The 18,880-nt window shown below is 39.0% G+C and overlaps 1 protein-coding gene across 1 annotated transcript; it reads right to left on the reverse strand.

Annotated features, from left to right (window-relative positions):
- LOC131813640 (ligand of Numb protein X 2-like) lies at positions 1 to 15,047 on the reverse strand. The gene is given in 7 exon segments (XM_059143999.1): positions 1 to 246; positions 3,872 to 4,012; positions 7,480 to 7,611; positions 7,613 to 7,849; positions 13,235 to 13,440; positions 14,661 to 14,908; positions 15,013 to 15,047. Coding segments are annotated over 7 exon segments (1,245 nt in total).
- Positions 15,048 to 18,880: the final 3,833 nt, after the last annotated feature.

Here is an 18,880-nt window from a genome sequence, read left to right on the forward strand (position 1 = left end):
TCAAACATGAGTTGCATGCAGGGAGAAGATGGGAGGAGTTTCACTGTTCCCAGCCCTCCCTATCTTACCTCTTTTTATGCGGCCATCACGTGCCAGACAGCCATGAGCTGGCACACTGGTTACAAGGATGGGCAGGTTACCACTCTTGCTTCCTCTGTCCCATGCCACTGTCATTCCCAGGGACTCAGGTGGTTCCTTCTTTACAGTAATGTGTTTTTCTTGGCATGTAACACACTGGGTAAGATCCTAACACAGGAGAAGAAAATTCATTGCAAAATAAATAATACATAGCTGAAGTAAAGTAAGGAAACTGAAGGAAAAAATACCATGGCAATGATAAAGTCACTGTTAAAATCAGTTACTGTAGAAATAATACACAGTTCCTCATGGTACAAACATGACACCGAATACTGGGGATCACAATGTCAGACTTTGGACGGCTGTATTTTCATATGACTATGTATGGAACAGAAAAAACTCAGGACTGTTGACATATGGAAGTCAAAATAGGGCCAATTCTACAAAGGTCAATAATGCACTTGAGTTCTAAGATTCTGAAGACAAGCTAATTAATTTTATTTCTCTCTCTCTCCTCTATTCTTTGAGAGAAATGGTGACAGAATAGTACAAAAGTAAAGTGCGGATTTTGTTAACTGCCAGAAAAAAGCTATAGATCTATCTTCTGTTTCTTACTCATGAGAATGCTCGGTCATGAAATGGGTGCAAACTCATCTTCACAACCTTCACGGAAAGCTATAAGGATATGAAATAACTGAATTTTTGAAAAAGTTAAGGAAGAGAACAATTTTCCAACAAACTGTGTTCTCAGGAAAAAGCAATTTTTACCGATATTGATTGTTTCTATTTATGGGGACACTCCTAGAAGAAAAGGAAAATTTAAAACATCACCTTTTTTTAAATTAGAATGCTATAAAAAACAATGGGTACCTATGCAATATTAATATTAAAATAGCAATAGTAACTAACATTTATTGAAGATTTACTATGTGTAAAGCAAATGGCTTCACATGTATTATTTCATTTTCATGGTTTCATTACATTTCATTACAATGGTCCGGAGTGTAAATCCTATGGTTGGCCCCATTTTATAAACAAGGGAATAGCCTTATTAGAAAGGTCATGTAGGGGCGCCTGGGTGGCTCAGTGGGTTAAGCCGCTGCCTTCGGCTCAGGTCATGATCTCAGAGTCCTGAGACTGAGCCCCGCATCAGGCTCTCTGCTCAGCGGGGGGCCTGCTTCCTCCTCTCTCTCTGCCTGCCTCTCTGCCTACTTGTGATCTCTGTCTGTCAAATAAATAAATAAAATCTTTAAAAAAAAAAAAAAGGAAAGTTCATGTAATTTGCTCCAAATTATATAGCTACGCATGATCACACTGGGATTTGAGGTGATTCAAGTTTAAAAAAAATACACATACACACACATAGTGTATATACATAAACATGTATTCATATGTAGTTGTGTATGTTCATACAGCATGATGCTATATGCATCCACACTACAAGGGTGCTATCCCATTAAGTGTAATAATGGAAGCTCCTATCTCAAAAGGTTCCTTAATACATATACTGTAACAGCATAGTGTAGGTAACAAGATAACTATTACCACGACTAACAATATCAACAGCAGAACTAGATGAATTCTTTTGCTAGAACTGTAACATTTCCTTTAGTGGCACTGCTTCAGAGCGGACAGGTACGACGTGTCAGTCAAGCCCTGCACCGGCAGGGGTGTCTGCTCTTCTCTGCTCCTGAAACCAACACTCTGAAATTTTCTTGAGGGCACTACTTAAATAGCCTAGAGTTCCTAGAATTTTGACCTCATAGAAAACCTGTAAACGTCCACAGGTGGTATCATAGCATATGACATCTATGTTCGCATCCTTCAAAACTGGGCAAGACCCAAGTTATTATGAAGACAATCCAGGTAAACTCAACTGGGAGCACATTGACTTCAACGCTCGTGTCTTTCAGGTATCGAGTCAATTAGAGGTGGTTGTTTTATTCCTCCATATGGCTGAGATGTATGCATTTTAGCCAAACTTCAGGGATTACTCTTGGTATTCTTCATGGAAACTTCTAAGGGCTTAACACTGGATGAATGTTTCCAAGCAGGGGCTACGCAGGGGCTTAGTAATATAGTAATGTGTGCTTTAATTTTTAACAATGATTATCCTCTGAACAGGTTGTTTTGATGAATTTGTATTTGTTTTCCCTAGGAGACCTTTATTTTTTTAAAGTAGGATTTGACATCACTAATGCTGTTTGTTAATGGTAAATTGCTAAATTAATGCTTAAAATTACATTTCATGTGGCTGTTCTAACAAGCAGGTTTACAGAGCACCTAAAGTAAGAATTCAGCATTGCTATTTAAAACACCACCACTTAAAAATAAGGAAGAGGAACTAGTAAAAAGAAAAGTATATGTGCCCAAAACAAACAAAAGGACATAAATCCTCCTCTATATGAACGCTGAAACGGTTAAGTAGTTCTTAAAACAGTCTTAAATTTGTAGCTTTGTCTTTGAGCACCCATATTTCCACTTTCTGTAGAATTCATGGATTCAGTTACCAACTTTTGCCTTAATTATGATTCTTTAGGAATATGTAGATATATGTAACTTGTAAAGCAAGGACCAGCGATATGAACAACTCCTATTCAAATTCCTTTTCGAAACAATAACTGCTTTTTGTAGTCATCATTGTGAAAGCCAAATTATAGGTTCCCTTCACACATTTCGTTTTCTGTTCAAAAATAAGATGAAGTTTGTGCTTATAATTTCTTATAGTTTTAGCTGAACAAAGACCAGTGACAAGTCTATACGTCAGCTCAGAAAACCAGATAAACCTGATCGGCCAAAAATACTTGTGCCTTTAAATGATGCTTTCTTGGGCTCCTGTGACCTTACAGAGTTATTCTCTCAAATTGTACTTACATTAAGAAGCCACTTTAAGCTAAACATGTGTTTCTCAAGTCATTCTCCTTAAGTAAAATTAAATTGCTTTGCTAAATTAAAACTTATTTACTGGTCTACTTAAAAACTATAGGAAGTAAAAACAAACAAACAAACAAAAAAACTATAGGAAGTTTCCGATGTGTGATTTTCACACAGTTGGTAAATAGCATCATTGTAAAAATTCTGGCCTACTAGAAGTTGAGTTCAAATGAAAGATCAAATGAAGTAAATAACACTGAGAACATAGTAAAGTGCCACTGTTTTTTGACTTCTACTGATTTCTGCATCCAAAGTGAGACAGCATCAGAATTTTTGACACAGATAAATGACCTAGGAATATATTATCAAAGCACTGATATATGAAAGATGCAGCAAAAAGCTCAACATATGGGAATTTAAAATGATCTAGGGTAGTATTCCTATGAACTGTAACATAAAAAGAAATGCTTTATGTGTTTTGCATGTACCTATCAGAAAGTATGATTTATGCTTCATATTCACATAGAGAATTCTGTTGTTGTAGGCAACCTGCCCAACCGCTAAGTATGGACTTGTTGGTCATTGCCTTTTTTTCAGTTACATAACCTCCTGTTACAACTGAATGAGCAAACCAAGATAAATCCCACTTTCAAGCAGGACCAAACAAAGAAGTCTTTCTAGAAGATCAAACACTACTCATCAATCTGGCAGAGGGACCTTCTTACTAAGAAACCACCCCTACTGGCTGAGGAACAGACTGTACAGGGACTCTCAAGGTAGCCAAACACACATTCCACACCCCCAAACACCTGTGTTCACCTTTTCCAACAGAGGAATAGCCCTCATTTAAATCTTACCAGTTTGTCACAAGGATTCCCTGAGGGCAGATGAATGAAAACATGCAAACTCGAGGCCTCACCTTGTATGAGCTGGGTCTGTTGTGGTACAGCGGCTGTGCATGGTGCTGGCTGCTACCCAGAGCTCCTGCGTCCTGGACAGGGTTACCAGGCTGGGATTTCCCCGGCCTAGCAATTGTTAAATCCACCCTGTCGCCACTAGCCTGGAGAAAACACACATATATAATCACCAGCCATTAATGATGCTTCTCACTTAAAAAAATTATACGGAGGGTCATTGTCAATGCACTTATCATTGCTGTATCAGAGCCTCACCTGAGTGGGGACTGAAGGCCCCTGCTGGGGGTGGGGCAGACGAGGGAGTTCATTTCAGGAGCTAATACTTTAAAACTTCTGCAGGTAAAAGAGCCACACACAGACCTCTTGGGTAAACCTTCCCTAATCCTGCTCATGCAAACCAAATCCTGGAAATACCAAGGATATAACCAAAGCAAAGACTGGGTTCTGATCTCCCCATGATTTCTTGAAGGGTAATTGTCTTTTTATACTTCCCTCCCCTGCAAAACTGTCCTTGGCACTGAGAGAAAGAGAGCAAAGAAGATAAAAGGACGAACGGATTCTAAACTGGATTACAATCCTTTGTGATTTCTGAAATAAATTCCAAGATGGCTACTTTGAGAGTGATAATCAATGAAACTACGTGTAGCTCTGTTTCCACACACTACAGCTTCAAATCGAAAATAGGGATCAGCTTAAACAGTCCTGAAAAGAATGATAACAAAGGTCCTGTAAAACAGGATTAGTATTTATATACATTACAAATTGTGTGCGTATATATTCCATATGTGCACTCACACATAAATGTAATTTTAGAGGTGATGACAACCACGTTAAATTTAGAGGTCCATTATCTGTATTTATAGATCTAGATCTGAAACACAGATTCACATTTATTATACTTTTTAAAGCTATTTTATCTTTGCTTTTAACATACAGGCCTGGTCTACTTGATGCTGATTCTTGGTCATGACTACAACTTTCCAAGTTTACTATCATTGCTATGGGAAAATTTGACAGCCTGCTTTCAAGAAGCTGTGGTGGAAAGTAGAACCCTCCCCCATGACTGCAGTCAGTAATGTTAAGAAAGCACTCCAGTTTCAGTTCTCAAGTTGGAAAAGGAGTGAAAACCATAATTTTAAAAAAATGATTTTATTTATTTTTTTGAGAGCAAAAGCGAGAGAGCAAGGTGGAGGGGCAAAGGAAGAGGGAGAAGCCGACTCCCCGCAGAGCAGAGAGCCCGATGTAGGATCTGAGCTGAAGGCAGATGCTGAACCACGGAGCCACCCAGGTGCCTTAGTGATAACCAATTTTAAGGCCCTGTTAAAGTCACTTACTTATTCAAGTATTTCATTAAACTAGTTTCAGACAATTCTCCAAATAACTGAAAGAATAACACTTCTCATGTGGCCAGAGGCTGGGAATTTGATCTAACAGGTAAATTCCAAATAGAACACTTACAATCCAGATATTTGAGATTCTGACACTTCCGAGTATTAGATCACACGGTGTGAAGGGTGAGAAACCCCTGTGATCTCATTTCAATATTAAGAATTGTTTGCTTTACTGCCTAACCCTCACCACTACCAAATACTCTATAACCAGTAATTTAGCTTTATGGGAAGACCCCTGCTCATGCAAACCTATTAACAAACAAATCCCTGATCTTTTTTGATTTCTTAAAAGACAAAATTCTGGGTGTGTGATGGAAGTGGACATATAAGCTTTAAACGATGGGCCAACATTTGGGTTAGGCCAACTGCCTATCTAACACTTCATGGTTTCAAGCACAACAGAAAAATTCTGGTAAAGTCAAGATTTTTAAAAATGCAGGATGCCTGTAAAGTCAAGATTTTTAAAAATGCAGGATGCCTAAATGACAATACCTGTATTTCATAAAATAGTGGCATGCCCTTTTGCTGGGAGTATATACTGGTATGATCTTTCTAGAGGGAAGTTAAGCAAAATGTCTTAAACTTGAAAACAAAACATTAAAGTCTGTTGACAGGGGAGTGTTCACGTAAGTTTTAGCACAACACGCCTACTATACAGCTATATCATGGTGCATCTATTTTCAGGGTAAGAAGTCCACAGCATACAGCTGACGTAAAGAAAGGGTGGCACATACAGAAAAATTTTGTAATGATGTTCTTCAAAACTTTAATGTCACTATCTTATGGACTTTAGGCTGACAGTGATTTGGACTTCCTTCTTCATTTTCTGTATTTTGCCTTCCTTAGTCTCCTTTTCAGACATGGAATACATGTTGTTCTCAGAATCCAAAACATTAAGATGTTTTTCACAAAGAAACAACTTGAGCAATATATTATATTTGGTATCATATATAAGTATCTGTATCCCATTTTTTTAAACCTCAAGTCTGGGACAAGAGACCAACGCCTGAATCTCCCTCCTAATGCAAGATGGCTACCGGGTGTGTGTGTTCCCATAGTTATAATGAACCAAACATTTGTGAAAAGGAGTAATGAAATGGGATTTAAATTTGGGTTTTCTTACACAGTACTTAAATCTTCATTGTTAATTCTGTTTACTATACACATTTCCCAGTGACTATCAACCTACTTTAATTCCTGATGCTCGATTATGTTACTGCTTGGTTTCCTCTATGTCAGAGTGTTTTCTTCTGCTTACTTAAAACAAAACAAAACAAAACAAAATAAAACACCATACACATCTTTGTTTTACCCCTATCATTGGAGGAGATACCCATATCATTAAATGCCTTGGTAGGTTATAGAATCAGAAGGTCTGGCCTTGATTATTTTCTATGTTTTCTATCGTATTTTTAAAAAAAAAATTTAAAGCTGTTTTCTTTTTTTAAAGATTTTATTTATTATGTATTTATTTATTTATTTGACAGAGAGTAAGAGAAGGAACACAAGCAGAGGGAGTGGGAGAGGGAGAAGCAGATTCCTGGCTGAGCAGAGAGCCCCGATGTGAAACTGGATGCCAGCACCCTGGGATCATGCCTGACCGAAGGCAGATGCTTAATGACTGAGCCACCCAGGTGCCCCTCTACTTTACCTATTTTAATGCTCTTATTGAAAAATATTTTTTTCTCTAATAATAACCATCTTTACTTCACAGGGATACTGTAAGAACGCAAGTTATGATGTGTTTGAAATGCTCTGAATGCTTTATAAAAGGGCACTACAGAGATAATGAGTTCTTCTCAATAAAAATTGATTTTCCCCACTTGTATGGAGGTGAAGCGGAGAGTGAACGTTACAAGAGCAGGGAAGTCACAACTTTGGAACCACAGCTCCTTCAAGCTTTGCTTGTCTCACCTGTTAAATGTGGACATAAATGTGTTTTTTATGTGTGGGTTTAGGTGGAGCCCATGGAGCAAATGAAAAACCCATGTGAAAATATAGAGCCTTCACTCTATAAAGAGCAAGGCTAAATGTTCACAGGGATACAGTTTTCCAGACAGGATTTTATCTGTAATGATAAAATCATTTCTTGTGCATTTTGAAGGATTTGGGGAGCCCTGTTTGATTTCCCCCAGGAAATATCAAATATCCCTCAGGTTCTCATGTTACGAAAACATCGGCATAAAGGCTGAGCACGTGGAATGAATATCTGCGTGTACCTGAATGATCTGGGCGGCAAGCTCAGGGGTTCCGAGCTTCAGGTCGTGTCCATTGATGGCGAGCACTCGGTCATTGCTGCTCAGCCTTCCATCCTGGGCAGCCAGGCCCCCTTCCAACAGATCAAGGATAAAAAACACCTGGTTCACCGGTCCTTTGAATGGGTTTAATGCCAAGTTGTTCACAAGAGTCCCGTTTGTGAAAGACTACGTGGAAGACCTCTTCCCGGGGAGAGCTACTGTCGGGGTGGCTGTAGGTCCGGCCCCCAAAGCACCACTCTTGCAGCACGCTTAGGTGCAGTGTGGAACAGGGCTGGGAAAGGGTGGCTCTGGCATAGTTGTGAGACACATTGCTGGTGTTACAGTTGTTGACCTAGAAGAAAAGAATTATGACCGAGGTGGGACAATCTTTTATCCTCTCAACTGGTAAACATTTATACGCCATTTCCAAAAGAAACTGACTTTGGAAAATGACATACAGTCATTATTTACAAAGAAAAGCCCTCTGAAGATGTTTTAAAATGCACAGTTCCTAAGCTTCACTCACAATGACTAGCACGAAGTAGAGAATGGCAGTTAGGATCTCAGGCTTCAGCGAGGGTGCTGAATCAGAGTCCCTGGTCCTGCCAGTAGCGGGATGTCTGAGTGCGTCCCCTGAGTGGTGAGATGGGTTTACTCTCCGCTTCACGGGACCAGGAGGAGAATGCAGAGACAGCAGCAGCATGTGGCAAGTGCCAACAAAATACTAGTTCTAGTGGAACAGAAACTGAAGTTCTACTGGATTGATGTGGCTTTTCCAAATGAAAAACACCTACCCTGGAAAAAATACACCGAGTTTTAATCTAAGAAAAGGGACAGATTCTAGATACACAACCTGATCTCAGTTCAGTCATTTTTACTTTAAACAAAAGCAGGTAATTACAGTTTCACTCTGTTTAGCACTCAAGTGTAACATCTATCTAATACAACAAGCTTAACTCAGTACTCACAGAACATTTATTTACTAAACCTTATGGCCCTGAAAGGAGTATAGTGACTGATCCTGGGACAGGAACAGGACTAAGAAAATACACCCAGCTTCAGTTATTCACCCAGTCAGAGGAAGAGGTTGGCGCAACTCTGAGTATTTATCACAATTAGAATTCCTCTTCTCATCTGTCTGCACCAACAGCAAGCAGGAAATCGACATTCTCTTGGATGCGTTATGTGGCACAGGCTCTGGGTTAGGTGCCTGTGATTACCCAAAGCCTTCAATCTTTTTCACGTGAGTCTATCTTAAGGAAAGCCTTCCCCCTTCCTACTCATCTCGGGATGACAGTTTTGAGCACCACTAACTTGAATTTTATTGATTTGGGCCTGTAGACATCTTTTAAAATTCAGGCATCAAAAGCCATAGATCTCACACATAAACTTGTTCTTCGCCCAATTTTGCAACATCTGTGCATTTGATTGCCATCCAGATCCTTGATGAAAAAGTTGAGTAACATAGGGTCAAGAACAGAACTTTAAGGCAGCTTCTAAAAAACCAGCCTGACGTGGATTTGTTAGTCAAAACTCATCATTTCTGGTTATTCAGCTAAAAAGCCACTTATCTCTAGGTTCTTATTTTTCCGTCTTAAATTCACATCTATCACAAATGACTTTACAAACATCTGGCTGGAATCCAGCGCTAGCCACGTGCGAGTATGAAGCCTCACACCATTTTTGTGACGTGGGTTGTGGAATATCCTACAATCGGAGATTTTCCCTTCACAAAAGTGTGGTTGCCAGTGAAACACAGAGAAAGCAGAAACCAAATAAAATACTGTTGCTAGATGTTGTAGAAATAGCACCAACAGAGTAAACTTTACCACATCTTTAGCTAATTATCTTTTGGAGCAATGCAGTCAAGACATGACTGCAATTATTTTCCTTAAAAACCAAAAGTGATGGGACACCTAGGTGGCTCAGTTGGTTAAGCAGCTGCCTTCGGCTCAGGTCATGATCCCAGCATCCTGGGATCGAGTCCCGCATTGGGCTCCTTTCTCGGCAGGGAGCCTGCTTCTCCCTCGGCCTCTGCCTGCCACTCTGTCTGCCTGTGCTTGCTCTCTCTCCCTCTCTCTCTCTCTGATAAATAAATAAAATCTAAAAGTAAAATGAAATAAAATAAAGTAATATCAATTAAAAAAAAACAAAAGGGAATATATCACTGACGACTCAGATCGCACTGTAAATTCGTACTCTTAGTCATGTTCTGAAATTTGTTTTATTTTTAATAGTAATATTGATGTACTCTCTTACACTATTTTATTCTTCAAACTGTTCAAAATGCTGCACTGTGAAAGGCCCTGAGGGTATATGGTTCTCCTTTTCAAATAGGTTCTTTAATAGAATAACATGGATGTGTGGGTATATATATAAAACACACACACACACACACATAATCAGTGTGGGAAAACCAAAGCCACCCACTGTTACTACATCTAGTTTGCTAAACTAAAAACACAGGCTAGCTAGCCCTTTGGTCAGTAAATAAACCATCTTAAGGACTCCAAGGTCTTTCAAATTGGCTCACGGTATTCTTTATGCAGCTCACAAAAAGTGGAAGATAACCAGGTAGTAAAAATATACTAAGGAGCCTTCTTTCCAAGTGTTTCCTTTTGAATGGCCATAAATACTACTCTGTATTTGGGCAAGTAGTGTGGCTTTACTTACTGCCTCCAGCATACCAGCCAAAGGCCAATGAGAAGTCAGGCCCACAAGAGGAGAGACCCATTGTGAATTCAATAATCAGGTTATGTGCTCATAGTTTTTCTATCAATTTGAAATCATTAAACTGCATTTAAGATTGCCATTATTAGGGTTATTAATATGTATGCCTCCATTAACAATAATAATGCACTGGAATGTCTACAATGCTGATTTATAGCTTTGATTTAATTCCCCAAATTATAGCCAGTATTTAGATAATTAGCTTTTTATTTGAGATATACAGATTCAGTTATGTTATTAAACAATTCTCCAAAGCAGACCAGTAAAAAAGCCTGTAGATGAAATATATTAGCAAACAAAACCCTATAGCAAACATAACTATATATTAAATACATTAGTAAATCTGAGGTTACAGACTTAACTTCAATTACACTCAAAGAAATGCAAATAAGAACAAAGCATTTGTTTTTACCTTGAAAGTTTAGAAAAAGCATGAGAAATATGTAAAATAAAAATATGTAAAAAATATGAAATGTGTAAAATATGTAAAAAGAAAAATATGTAAAAAATTTAATATCCAAAGCTGGCACACTGCTGGTAGCAAAGAACAAAAGATGAAAATAAATGTATACTCAATTATAGCTAGAAAGGCCAGAGTGGAAAAGTAAAGAACACTGTGTAAGCTGCAAAAAAGGGCAATCTGGTTCTTTTTGTCTTGGCCACAAAGGTGTCAAAATGTCAAAACCAGCTACAAGAGTTCCTCCACGGAGAATCAGTTTAGGAGCTGGCGTAGAAGGAATACAGAGTAAGGTGTCCAGAGAGCTGTGCCAACCTCATGCAACCAGAATACTACTAATATCATAAAAGGACAGCAAACACAGGAATGCGGTAAATAGCTAGCTATGGTAGGATCAGAAACTGGATTTTACATAAGCTGGATTAGTTATGCTTCCTGTATTCTCCTATTGCCTCTTCGGATTTAGTCAAGAACAAAACACTGGAAGTTCAGTCTGTGTCAGCCAGGCCAAGTGCAACGAAGGAGGGGTTTTGGGCCCAAGTGTCGAAGTGGAAATCACAAACTACAAGAGGCAGAATACGGATGGGCGTGGAAACCAAAGCCAGGAACCCCCAGTGGAAAGGTCAATCCTTGCTGCTCTTGGAGCCTAGTTTGTCTGTCTTCCCCTCTGGACATTTCTCTTGAAGAACTAAAAATCCCAGAGGTTCTAAGTTTGGTTTTAATGAAGAAGACAGCTATTCCCAACAGGATATCATAACCAAATCCACTCTTTTATTGACTCAGCAAGTTTGTCCTGGGTATCGACTCCAGGCACAGCTCTGTGAGAAGCCTGTCCCACAGTAAGTACTAATGGCGGCTGCCATCCCCAAAGGAAGACACTGCATTTGAATAACTCTCTGTGACCAATTATGCATTCAGTGGTGAAGAGAAGGAATGTCTTCAGCACTTAGTGTGAGAAGAGGTCTGAATGGGTGAAAATGGCAGGGCAGGGCTTTCTGGATGAAGGTGGGGAAGCTGTAGCACAATGGGGACAGGCTGGAACGTGGAGGGAAGCAAGGAGACTGCGATGTCTGGATTTTCTGCTACATTATACATCCTATGAGGGCAGGGCTTGCTTTTTGCTCTTAATTATACCCTCAGCTCTGACCACCATGCCTATGATGTTTCAGTAATACACCGATGGCTACAGCTGAAAGAAAAAGCAAGGGTTAAGGCTGAGGGGACAGGTTGTGTAAGAGTTCAAAGAGGACCTGGACTATTAGATTAATCAGTATGGACTTGATTCTCTGGTCCAATCTATCCAGGGAAAGCAGAGTCACAGGTGAATTAACCGCACAATGGTCGTACCGGATTTCAGAGCAGGGTAGGGAGGCAGGGGTTTTGATTCTCCTGGGTTAGACGTGAAGCAGTGAGGGCACAGACCAGAGAGATGGCAGGGAAAAGAGAAGGGGTGAATACCAACAGACCGTGGGGAAGGACCCAGCAGTGAAATCGAGGAGGCAAGAGTCCTTGAGCTTGGGTTCCTAGAAGACATCTTTTCTCATTCATGCCTATTTCTTCTCTGCTAAATATCCAGTCTTTTAGCTTCAAGTACCACATACACTTGCATGGGTCATATACCCAGGTCAATTTTCACATACACTCTAGAATTCACATGAACAGTAGATTTATGGCCATCTCATGCTCATCAGTATGCCCTCTAACATAATATCATCTTACCCGAAGCAAGTTCATTTGTTGGAGTAGCTCATTCTTTTTAAAGAGAAGAGGGAGAGGGTAGCACCAAGGATTAGTGCAGAGTCAGGCTGTTTGTGGATGAGAGTGCGTTTGAGAGCCAACAAGAGGTGGTCATGATTTCTGAATTCTTTTTTTTTTTAAAGATTTTATTTATTTATTTGACAGAGAGAAATTACAAGTACACTGAGAGGCAGGCAGAGAGAGAGAGAGAAGGAAGCAGGCTCCCTGCCGAGCAGAGAGCCCGATGCGGGACTCGATCCTAGGACCCTGAGATCATGACCTGAGCCGAAGGCAGCGGCTTAACCCACTGAGCCACCCAGGCGCCCCACGATTTCCGAATTCTATCTTAAATTCAATGCTGTAAGTTTTAAGTAACTTGTGCTGTGTGACCTCTCTTTTCTAGATTATAGAAATCCGTGTAGAGAAGGATGAATCAGACAACGAAGGTAACTGAAGGATGGTACCCTGGGACTAGGGATACAGACAATGGGACAAGAGAATTTAGCAGTGAATGTGGCCACGAAATAGAGAACTGTGGAGACCAAGCCAGGAGGAATCCAGCTGGCCTGGAGAGCCACACACTGAGGCACATGCGGGATCAAATTTAAGATGGCGGTAAAAATACATTCCATGAGTTTGGGGGAAATCGGAGAAATTACAGATAAATTATGATATGTTTAGCACTAAAAAAAAACAGTAAAACTTACCTTTTTATAAGTCAGATTCCACAGTACCCTAATTTCTTAAGTTTTAAATTGATGAATAAGAGCAAAAAAAGAGGCAAGTTAACAAAATAATTTAAAAAATTGATACCTGAAGAATTGGGTCTCCAGCAAGAAGTCTTCCATCTTTGGCGATCACCGCATCCCGACAGACTTCCTGGATAACAATGTATCTGTTGATCAGTGGCGCTAAATTGCCGCCCACAATGCTAATTCCTAGCTGAATATAAGGATCACCCCGGTGAATTTCAATTGTAGTAATTTTGCCTTCTGGAAAACTAACCGGCTGTTGCATAGCTGCCAAGTTAAAAATGAGAGGGAGAAAAATAGAAAGAAAAACGTTTTATATTTTGATTATCTTCAGGTAAGTAAGTTATCGTCTATCATTAGTGATGACCTTATGTTAATAGATGATTCATAACAAAGCAATACCACGGGATAAGAAAACCAGAATGACCAAAACACCAATAGATAAGATTAGGAAAACACTTCCTCTTCGAAAGGTGAATAATCAACAAATAACTACTATGCATCAGATCACTAGGGACCACATAGTGATCTGATAAAGAAATATAAAGACAATATCATCTTGTCCTAATTGATCAGAGAAACTCTGACCCATGAAACAGCTGTAAACAGTGCAAGGCAGTACATATGAAATAAAAAAGACAAACTCTGTGACATACAATCACCGTAGTGGTTGACAAAATAACCACATTAAGCAAGAAGAGGAGGGTCTTGATCTGAGCAGTAGGAGATAGAAGAATTGTTATAGCCATGGCTGGGAAAACTGGGATTTGTAGAAAAATTGGAATTTTCATAAGAGATAAACCTATTTAAAAGTAAGACAAAGGGCCAACTACTAAGATATGCCCAAGATCTATGACTAGAGGTTTTCTGCGTGTTTATGGTGGATCATGTAGACAGATCAGTGGCTGCTACCAGAGGACAGCAATAGTCAGACACATGGCCTTGGGAGTCAGATACATACCTAGCCATTTCGTGGCTCTCAGACTTTGACCAATGATTCCCTGACTAAGTTTCCTCATCATTAAAAAAAAGCCAGTATTGGTACAAGCATTTAATAAGTTAATATATGTAAAGTGCCTGGCACAGTGCTGACACAGAATAAGCACATAGGCTGAGGTATTATTTTTGTTCTTCTTGATGCTGTGGATTTCTTAGTCAAGAAGCAATAGGCTTCAAAACAAACAAACAAAAGAAGCCTGCTGATGACCAGTGAATTTGTGGACTACAACAGAAGAGGGGGAGGGGGAAGGATAAGCCTCAAGGTAAGACTCGCTTTCTGTTTCTAAACGGCAAACTGTTAGACTTGTACACTTAAAGGGTGAATATGTGATACGTGAAGCATATCTCAGTAAAATTATTTGTTGAAGAGGAAAAACAACAACAACAACAACACCCCATGGGGGGAAAGTAATAGGGAGTACTGAGAAGAAAGGAAATATCTGATTTGAAAACAGATGAAAAGCAAAAGCAAGGTGAAGAGCACATACTGTCAGTGGCCGTGTTCTCCTCCAAGGCGGGGTTGTCCAGGCCAGGCTCCTCAGGCCATGGGGGCAGAGACGCTGATATCAAGCTGCACTAAGCAGGTGCTGTGCCTGTCCTTGAACAGTCCGTTTCGAGGGATAAAGTACCTGGAAGATCTATTACAGTGGTTCCATTTTCATTCTCAATCTCTGTCTGAGCTTTATCAGTTTTCCTCCTTTCTAGAGCAAGTCTCCGATGAGAAGCTCCAGGACATCTAGAGAGAGAGCATTAAGGGGTTCCCAGATGATTTGAAAGGAAAAATGATTGACAGCTTGTGCCCCAACAACAGAATAGCCACTGCTTCATTGCCAAACTCACCTAGAGGTAATCCACAAGTGGTATGTAATTCTCATTTTAACCTCTGCTCAAACTAAGTTCCTACCACACTGTGTAGCAAACTTAAAACAGATGTTGGCATAAATAGTGGCTTCGTGCATGTCTCAAAAAATACTTCAATAAAAACCTGTATTCAGATACATACTAGTCCCAGAAATACACCAGCACAGTAGACGGTACGCTGCAAATACTATTCTGAGATCCTGATTGCATAACCCCCTTTTCACAGGGATAGCTTAACTCCTTAACAGGAGTGGAAACAGCAGTCTTCTTCCACAATGTGCTCCTGCATCCAGACTTGGACCCTGAGTGACACTGTTCCTTTCCAATCTCAGGGCCAAGGGTACACATTCATTTATTAGTGAGAAGCAATACATCTGAGGCTCTGCCACTTGCAGAAAAGCAGAGCAAAGGCTCAAGAGGCTGCGTATGGTGGGTGGCGGTCTTATGTCTAGGACTGCAGACTTCATTCAATGATAGTGTTTTTTAAAATCTCAAATTTCATGAAAAATCAAGTATAGGATAAATTTATTGAAAACTGGAAGCTATCCCTTAGCTGTAAAAGTAATGAATTTCCCCTCACAAACTAAAGATAAGTTGTGGGTTTCAAGTTCTTGCAAAACATTGCTATGGAATTTCTTTATTTATATTTTTCTCATTCCTGGTTTCCTCATCACCTTATTAAGAGGACAAAGGATTTCCCTTCTGCACTGTTGTGCCGCACTCCAGGAAATGTTCCTGCAAGGACCTGACAAGTAACTTGGAATATTGTATCACTGAAAAAACGATTTTTGTCAAGTAAATAGATTGCATGAGAAATGCATTTTAAAACTATTTCATTCAATAAAAAAATGGTGACAAAAAGTGGATCATAAAACAATACTTGAGACTAAAACTATAGGGAAAGATTCAATTCCCCAAATGCATATCACACACTGGTATCCATATGCGTAACAGCCAGTCTTCGATGGAGAAACAGACTAGGAACAGGGTTTGGCAAGGAAACATAAGCAGAATGTGCACAGCTGGGAAAGAGCCTAGTTAACAACTACAAAATCCTAAAAACTAAGTAACTGTAAAGCCCCTCTTATCTTATCCAAGAATAATTTTTTTTTTTCTGTTCTTTTTTTTTTTTTTTTTGTCAGAGAGAGTGAGCACAGGCAGAGGCAGAAAGAGAAGCAGGCCTCCTGCTGAGCAAGGAGCCAGATGTGGGACTCAATCCCAGGACTCTGGGATCATGACCCGAGTGGAAGGCAGCCTCTTAACCAACTGAGCCACCCAGGTGTCCCCATGAATAAATTTAAAACTGGATCCCTGAAGTTGTTAGGTAAAGAACCAGGTATACTTACATCCCAATGGGACAGCAAATTGCTAAGAGGGACTAAAGACAGGTATTTTGTGTGATATCACAGAGAACTATGGAAGAACGCATTCATCTGGCACTCAGGAAGGTCACAGAAGACTACGCAACACCCACCTTTAAACAGATGGGGAGCTGGGCACACAGAGACGGAACAACTAGCCAGGAGGAGACGATGAAAGACTTCAAACTACACAAGGGAGGCAAGAGTGTCAAAGAAGAAAAAATGACATAGATTATACCATAGAAAGAAAAAACAAGTACATATGAATGGCAAAAAACATGAGCCTCATTAACATTTATAACTAAGACATAAGTCTGGCAAGTCAACAGAATTTTTAATAGTTAAAAAGCTTAATATAGTTTTTATTTAATGGATGACAGATTTTTAAAAACATATTTTTCTGCCTTGCTTGCATGATATAGCAATTTAGCCAGCAAGCACTCTTAGGAAACAAACTAGTTAAGAGTATCAGCTCTTCCACTTATTGACAACCTCTTCCATTTATTAACAACCTCTCTGCCCATATTCTTCTTTATATAACAAAGATAAGACGGCCTAACTCATAGAGCTGTCATGAAAACTAAACTGGACTAATATAAATTGCTTAAAATACTGCCTATAAATAATCAGAACTCAATACAAACTAGTGACTACTAGTATCATAGCAACTTAAAAGTACTCAAGCTAGGGCTCCTGGGTGTCAGTTGGTCAAGCGACTGCCTTCGGCTCAGATCATGATCCTGAAACCCAAGACTGAGTCCTGCAACTCACTCCCTGCTCAGCAAGGGGTCAGCTTCTCCCTTTGACCCTCCCCCCTCTCATGCTCTCTTTCTCTCTCTCTCAAATAAATAAAATCTTTTTTTAAAAAGCACACATGCTATATTGTTTTCTTACAGTACATCTGTATCAAGTCTTATAACCTATAAGACTTAAATAAAACGAAACAAAACACTACAATAAAAATACTTTAAATTACTTTACCTGAGCAGTTTCTGTTTTCAACTTGTCAATACTGAGGGTGTTCCTCTGTAATCCACTGGCAGCCAGTGACAGAAGCTGGTTCAGAGATGTAATATCCTCTTGTACTTTACGCATGGCTTTTGAAGACATTCTACTAATTTCTTCTGTACCTGTTTCTGTTCCTTCACAAATTTCCTAAAACGATACATAAAACTGAGTTCCAAAAAAATACACCTTTGGTTTCCTATAGGAAAAAAGCATATTTACTATAGGCTGGTCAGAGTCCTAGAGTTTTTTAAAAAGGAAATATTAAAAATTCATCCACAGTTCACATGCTTTTTTCAGACTGACAATAAAAGAATTTTAATTCCCATTATTCTGCTTTGTTTATAAAAATATTAAAATTTTTACCAACACCCAAGTTAAAATGTTTAAGAGGAAGAAGAGATGTTCCCCTTAAAATAGATTCTAACATTCTTCAACATGATATATCTAATTACATTTGACACACTTACTAGAGGTTTTCAACATCCTGGCAGATGACAGGAGGGAGATTTTCATCCTTCAGTGCTTTACTATCCCTGAGAAAAATGCCACAGATAGATTAAATCCATTGAGGTTCTAAAAAGCTGACAGCTGAGTTCCACTACGGAAGTGTTAAAGGGGAGGAGGTAAAACAAATATTCCCCATTTATAGCTCTTATGGTTGATTTCAAATCTCTTTATAAAAAAATGTTGTTTCCTGACCTTTAAAATAGCTTTAACAATTCATCTGACAGGGAGTTCTCTTCTAAAAGGACTGGCACCTATCAGAAGTACACATAAATGCATCTGACCAAACGTTTAAGAAAAAAAATTAGAAAATAGAAGAGATTAAATATTGAACTAAGTTCCCCTGGCTCAAAAACTCTATGACTGACCTTTTATTTCGTTCAAAAATATTAAAGCATTCATTAAAGAAAGTCTACAAACTTCTCATAATGAGATTCTCATTGTATTTTACTTGATTTTTAGAATTTCAATTTATTCTTCAACAAAATAAAACCTAGGGATAGCTAAGGGAATCATAAATATTTAATGAGAATAGGAAGAGGTGAAATGTGGCATGCTGTAATGGAATTATGAGTTAAAATTCAGTCACAGATCTGCTACTACTTCCTTGATAGAACCTGAAGCAAACCTCAGTCTCCTACAGCTTTCTCATTTATGATATAGGGCTAAAGTATACAGAAGATATTTTGGAGGCATGAACTTGATCATTTATTTACAAATGTTTTATCTAATGTAATACAAATTAGGTGAGAAAATGTAAGTGCTAGTAAAAATAGTGATCTTCAAACCTATCTGATGTATATTATAGATAGAGGCTTTTCTCCCTCTTCATCATCAGAAAATAAATGGGACTGGTATAGTAGTTTATATAGAAAAGGTATATATACCTAAAACTGAGCATAAAGTATCCAGAAAGAATTGGTTATAAACTTTCCTAATGATTAAAAATTAAAGATCTGACCTTCCAAAATCTT

Source organism: Mustela lutreola, chromosome 13, assembly GCF_030435805.1.
Source record: "Mustela lutreola isolate mMusLut2 chromosome 13, mMusLut2.pri, whole genome shotgun sequence".
Taxonomy (NCBI): Eukaryota; Metazoa; Chordata; class Mammalia; order Carnivora; family Mustelidae; genus Mustela; species Mustela lutreola.